This window comes from Camellia sinensis, chromosome 10 (genome assembly GCF_055761805.1).
Source record: "Camellia sinensis isolate YWXY chromosome 10, ASM5576180v1, whole genome shotgun sequence".
Lineage (NCBI taxonomy): Eukaryota > Viridiplantae > Streptophyta > Magnoliopsida > Ericales > Theaceae > Camellia > Camellia sinensis.
The window spans coordinates 99,290,391-99,296,493 of NC_138970.1; the positions used below are offsets into that span (position 1 = coordinate 99,290,391).

The following is a 6,103-nucleotide window of genomic DNA, read 5'->3' on the forward strand; positions in this document are numbered from 1 at the left end:
GGACCTAACTTTACGATCCAACTTAGTGAATATACACATGTAATTTTTTTTTCCTTTCACTGCCTTTGCTTTGACGTCAATACCTAGAGTGGCGTGAAATTGATTTGTATTTTAATATTATGTATATCAAATTTTTTTTTATTTTTTTTATGAATAATGATAATTTTTAAATTTTTTTAATAAATTTTTGATTTTTTTTTAAAGTTCCCAAATCAGGCCTTAGAAAAAGATTGTGGACTCATTTGTAAATTAATTTTTTAATAACTTTCCCACTTTTTTCCAAAAAAAAAAAGTTAACTTTTTATATTAGTTTTTTAACTTTTCAATTATTTTAATCAATTATGCGCTTATGTAAACAAGTGTAAGTTAGGCCAAGTTTGGCTAACAAAAAAAAGTGTACTTATTTCATCTTTTTATCTTTTTTAGATCACATCAATTAACATTTTCTCTCTATTTTTTTTATACATAATACAAAAAAAATTAAAAAGTACACTTATTTAATCTTCCCAAACTTCACCTTAATTTCTATACATATAGATAGAGGTGGATTGGATGTTTTGTCGGCGGGTTTATCATTCAATTCAACCGCGTCACTTTCTCAAACAGCAAACAGCAAAGGTTATGATGTTGTTTTACACACCCTCAACCTAAACTACTTTTGAACAAAATTGAAATTATCTTCATTTCATGTCTGAAACGAAAATCTTCATCAACTTGATGAATAACCGTTAAAAAAACAAGAAAAAAAAAAGTTTTTTTGTTGATATATAAAATAAATAAAAAAAACCGTTAAAGAAACACAACAATTAAATTTAAAACAAAAAAAATGGAATCATTCCATATGTGAAATAGAAAAAGATTATAAAAAAATAAAAAGTTAATTTTGATGCAGCCAGTGGCGAAGAGAGATAGACTGATTCCACAAAAAGTCAAGTACAGTTTCAACGTTGGGTTACAAGCGTTGGACAACGATTTCCTTCCACACAGCAGAGGGGATGTTTCCAAGCAACCTGAGCGTGTGGTCCCAAAACATTTTTCTCATTTCTCTCTCTCTCTCTCTCTCTCTCTCTCTCTATGCCTAACCCTAGCCCCTCCTCCCCTTTAAATACCCAAAGCATACGTAAAATCAAAAAACAAGCTTTAAGAATTATATATTTATATGAGAGAGATTAATTAAAGAAAACAGTGCAGGAGGAGGAGGAGCAATGGAGGATATGGCGCCAGGTTTTAGGTTCTACCCAACTGAGGAAGAGTTGGTTTCGTTCTATCTGCAAAACAAGCTTCAAGGAAGACAAGACCTTGATCGGGTCATACCAGTGCTCTACATATATCACTACAACCCTTGGGATCTCCCACGTTTGTACCCTCATCTCTTCTTTCTCTCTCCACCATTTCTCTTCTTCTTTTTTTTTTTAATCGAAGTTTCTAAGATGGGTTTTCTGATAGTTTCTCAATTTTCAACTGTCTTTTATCTTTCACCTTTTCTCCTAATGGATGTTTGATCATTATGGTCTTGATTGAAGTCATTACAATCTTAAATTACTTGCCTTACTTTCTGTATTGTGTTGTTGTGTTGTGGCACTGGCAGCTCATTTTAATCTTTGCTTTTCAATTTTTTATTTATTATTTATTATACATTTAATAAATTTACACCATCTTCACTTGGATCCTTCTAGTTTAGTTTCTTGACTACTTCAAAGATTGGTTTGTTTCAATTCAGCTTGTTTTTTAAACTTGGTTTTCACTTTCTTTTTTGGGTTACATCTAATTATTAAATTGCTTCATTTCGATCAATTTCTTGACTACATTTAAGATAGATAAGTTTTGTTGTTTCATCCATTATCTATATTCATAGCATGAACATCTTTTTATTTATTTATTTGTTTATTTATTTTTTTAAAGATTTATGTATTGGTGTCTCATCAAGATGTCAAGAAGATAAAGAAAATAGTAATTCAAACCTTACAAGCAAGTTTACACATCCATATATATATATATATATATAAAATATGAAAAATTAAGAGTATCCAACCTTTACCCAATTAGGTTAAAGATCCCGAGTTTTGATTTTCGTTTATTTCATTTCTCAACATTAAAAAGTCAAGCACAAGTCTGGAAATTAAATTGTTGAGAAAAATTAAGATTACAACCCTAGTATGTAATTAATGTTAATTAAGCTAAGGTTTGGTCTTTGCTAAATTGTTGTATTTGGAACCAGAATTCGCAGGAGAGCGGTGTCGCAGAGACCCTGAGCAATGGTTTTTTTTTATTCCTAGACAAGAGAAAGAGGCTCGTGGAGGAAGACCAAATCGACTCACTACTTCTGGATATTGGAAAGCAATTGGCTCTCCGGGTTATGTTTACTCTTCTCGTAACCGAGTTATTGGAATGAAGAAAACCATGGTTTTCTACAGAGGAAGAGCTCCCACAGGAAGAAAAACGGAATGGAAGATGAATGAGTACAGGGCCATTGAAGGAGAAGCATCATCAAGCAGTGCAATTCCGAAGGTGTGATTTGAATGTGATATATAAGAGCTCTTGCTTTGAACTTTATTTACTAATTTTCATAACAAACAAACTATGGCTAATTCTAGGGTTTCAAGTCGGCATTCCTAGGTCAGTACCCAGTTCATACGCTTGTAGCCTTGCTCTGGGATCCAGGTTAATAGATGGGGAGAATTTTGAAAAATATACCACTGTAACCTTTTAGTTAAAGTTTTAAAATGAACCAACATATTGGAATTTGATTCATTAAAAACTCATACAAGAAGAGTCCCTTAGGTAAACAAATCAAATTTAAGCACATAGATTTTGAAAACGATACCATTGTGTCCATATGACGTAATAAAACTAGTTTAAAGAAATTTTGATAGAAAATAACATAGGATTGCATCTACGTTGGTTCAACCTACTTGAATTTTGATTCATTAAAAATTCATTCCGAGATCAGCTCATTATGCTAACGAACCAAACTTAAAACACAAAGATTTTGAAAATTATATATTGCGACTTTATAGTTGAACTTGTAAAACTAGATTAGGATAATTTTGATAGAAATGAACATAGGGGAGTTTATTTGATTCTAAAACAGTAAAATTAATTAAGCTATTTGAGTTTAATTCGCTAAAAATTCGTTCGAAAACAACTTTGGTACTGTTTGGTTTAGTTTTCAAAACATGATTTGGGTCAAAAAACAAAAAAAAAAAAATTGTTTGATTAACAAACTTTTAAAAGACAACCCAAAACACAATTTTCTCTCTCCTTTCTCCTTTTTTTATTTTTATTTTTTATTATTAATAAATTAATCAATCACTTTTTCTCTCTCCTCTCTCCTCTCTTATTCTTTCACATTCTACATATCAATCAATTAAATTTTCTCACACACATCAATTCAGCTAAAATAAAAAAAAAAATTACATATCATCCCAAAACTATTTTGAAAACTCAAAACCAAATAAATTTTCAACTTTCAAAACTCTTTTTAACAACTTATCTTTCAAAATATAATTCAAAACTCAAAACTTATTTCAAAAACTAAACCAAACGGACCCTTTATATCTAAAAATTAAGTTTAAACACAAAAATTTTGAATTATACAATTGTGACCTATTCGATTTTATTCATTAAAACTCGTGCGAAATGAGCTTCTTAAGTAAGTAAATTAAACTTGAATACACGAATTTTGAAAATTACACCACTGTGTCCGTATAGTTGAAGTTTTAAAACTAGTTTACCGTAATTTTCATAGAAAATAATGTAGGAGTTCATCTAGAGTTCAATTGCGTTGGTTTGTTTTACAAACTTACTTGAATTTGATTCATTAAAAACATATCCAAGACCAGTTCGTTATGTAAACAAACTACACGTAAACACAAGAATTTTGAAAATTATACCATGACCTCATAGTTGAAATTTTAAAACTAGTTTGTAGTAATTTTGATAGAAATGAGCATAGGGGAGTTTATTTGATTCTAAGATTGTAAAACTAATTAAGCTACTTAAATTTAATTCTTTAAAAACTTGTTTAAAATCTACTTTATGAAAACAAATAAGCTTAAACACAAATTTTTTTTTTGAAAACCTTGTGACCTTACAGTTGAAGTTTTAAAACTAGTTTATGGTACTTTCGATAGAAAAGAACATAGGAGTTTATCTGGTTTTAAGATTGTTAAATGAATCAAGCTACTCAAATTTGATTCATTAAAATTTGTTTGAGATTTTGCTTAAATAAGCCAAACTTAAAGATACAATTTTAAAAGCTATACTATTGTGACTTCATAGTTGAAGTTTTAAAACTAGTTTATGGTAATTTTCATAGAAAAGATCATAGAAGTTTATCTAGTTTTAAGACTCTAAAGCGGACTTAAGCTAATTGAATTTGATTAATTAAAAACTCATTCGAAATTGATTCATTATGTAAATAAACTAAACTTAAATATGTAAATTTTGAAAACTATAGCATTGTGAGCTTATAGTTGAAGTTTTAAAGCCTGGTTAAGGTAATTTTGATAGAAAAGAACGTAGGAGTTTATGTAGTTCTAAGATTGCAAAATGAGGCAAACTCGTTAGCATATGAACTGTTTAAAACTATATCATTGTGACCTTATAGTTGAAGTTTTAAAACTAGGTTATCGTAATTTTGATAGAAAAGAAAGCCTGCATGTTTAGCATACATAGGATTTTATTTATAGTTCTAAGATTGGTAAAATAAACCAAGCTACTCAAATTTAATCTATTAAAAACTTGTTTAAGATTGATTCCTTATGTAAATAAGATAAATTTAAATATATTTTAAATCTTGTTAATTTTTTAAGCTTGATTTGAACTTGGCTTAATAAACTTATATACACTATAAATTATTATTATTATTATATATAAATTAACCTCAAGCTCGATTTGAATAAAATTCATTTGATGTTGGCTCAGAAACAAATAAATCAAAGTTAAACACAATTTTAAAGGTGAATAAATTTTCAAACCTAATTTAAACAATCTCATACTTGACTAGTTTACAACCATTGCATTTGGTTTAAATCATATTACAACAGGCCTTACGTTTGCATCTAGTCAGGTACACCAACATGCGTTTTTGATCAGCAAGTACACCAACATGTTGAAACCTAATATTAATAATAATGGTTAAGAAATGTAGTAACAATTACATGGTTATTACAACGCATGGTTGTTGCAACTCCTTTCAAGAGTTCTCTACCTTATTTCTTTTGATCTTAATTATGTTTTTGCAGTTAAGACCAGAGTTTAGTTTGTGCAGAGTGTACAAAAAATCAAAAAGTTTGCGTGCATTTGATAGACGACCATCTCCAGAAGTGCCAGTGACAGGCCAAGAGGCAATGGTTCACCAAGTTATAGCTCACCATGGCACTGAGGCAACAACATCTCATCAGAACCGTCCAACCATGGTGAGAATAGGCTCACCAGAGTCCTCCTCCGATGAAGATCATCCTAATCCTTCTAAAACTGTGAGAAGTGATAACTTGGATATGGATATTGGCAATGAGCCTTTGTGGGATTGGGAACATCTTAATTGGTTTTAAAACAAACGGTCAAAAGGTATCTAAATTATCCAATAAAATTAAGACCATGAGCCAGTAGAATTTTTTTTTTTTTGGGGGGGGGGTAGGTAAAACCTATTACTAGATTTTGATTCATGTCTACATTTTACTAAAGCTTGAGAATCTTTGAGTTGCTCTGTTGCAGTTGGTTAGATTCGGAGAATATGTTGTTGCTACATTGGTTTTTGTTTCTTGTGGTTGTTTTTCGGTTGGTATCTCACCAACTCTCGATGTTGTGCTTGCAGATAATTGAGTTTGTTTTTCAATACCAATCTAATTAGGATTGATTAGCTTTTCTATGATCTATTGTGCACTTGTCTTTACTTTATTAATGTATTTTCTTAGTGTTCTCTACACATTAGTTTTTATCAATAAAATTACTCTTTTCGTTGTTAAAAAAAAAAACACATATTGTTGTATGTGTCAAAAATTTATGAAGTCCACATATAATTTGACAATGTCACTATAAGAAATTAAGATTTTAGTAACAAAAATTTAGGGACAAAATCACTTTGTAGAGACAAAATTGG

The 6,103-nt window shown here is 29.7% G+C and overlaps 1 protein-coding gene across 1 annotated transcript; it reads left to right on the forward strand.

Annotated features, from left to right (window-relative positions):
- Nucleotides 1–992: 992 nt before the first annotated feature.
- On the forward strand, nucleotides 993–5,872 carry LOC114313015 (NAC domain-containing protein 90-like). Its single transcript, XM_082891918.1, has 3 exons — nucleotides 993–1,356; nucleotides 2,219–2,508; nucleotides 5,247–5,872. The coding sequence occupies exons 1-3, from the start codon at nucleotides 1,206–1,208 to the stop codon at nucleotides 5,553–5,555; spliced, it is 750 nt and encodes a 249-aa protein (XP_082748044.1). The 5' UTR covers nucleotides 993–1,205; the 3' UTR covers nucleotides 5,556–5,872.
- The last annotated feature ends 231 nt before the right edge of the window (nucleotides 5,873–6,103 follow it).

What these genes read in the sequence shown, in the direction of transcription:
- LOC114313015 (XM_082891918.1), top strand. Translation starts at nt 1,206, where the DNA reads ATGGAGGATATGGCGCCAGGTTTTAGGTTCTACCCAACTGAGGAAGAG. An exon ending in CAACCCTTGGGATCTCCCAC is followed by an intron (nt 1,357 to 2,218) that starts GTTTGTACCCTC and finishes ATTTGGAACCAG; the next exon opens with AATTCGCAGGAGAGCGGTGT. An exon ending in CAAGCAGTGCAATTCCGAAG is followed by an intron (nt 2,509 to 5,246) that starts GTGTGATTTGAA and finishes ATGTTTTTGCAG; the next exon opens with TTAAGACCAGAGTTTAGTTT.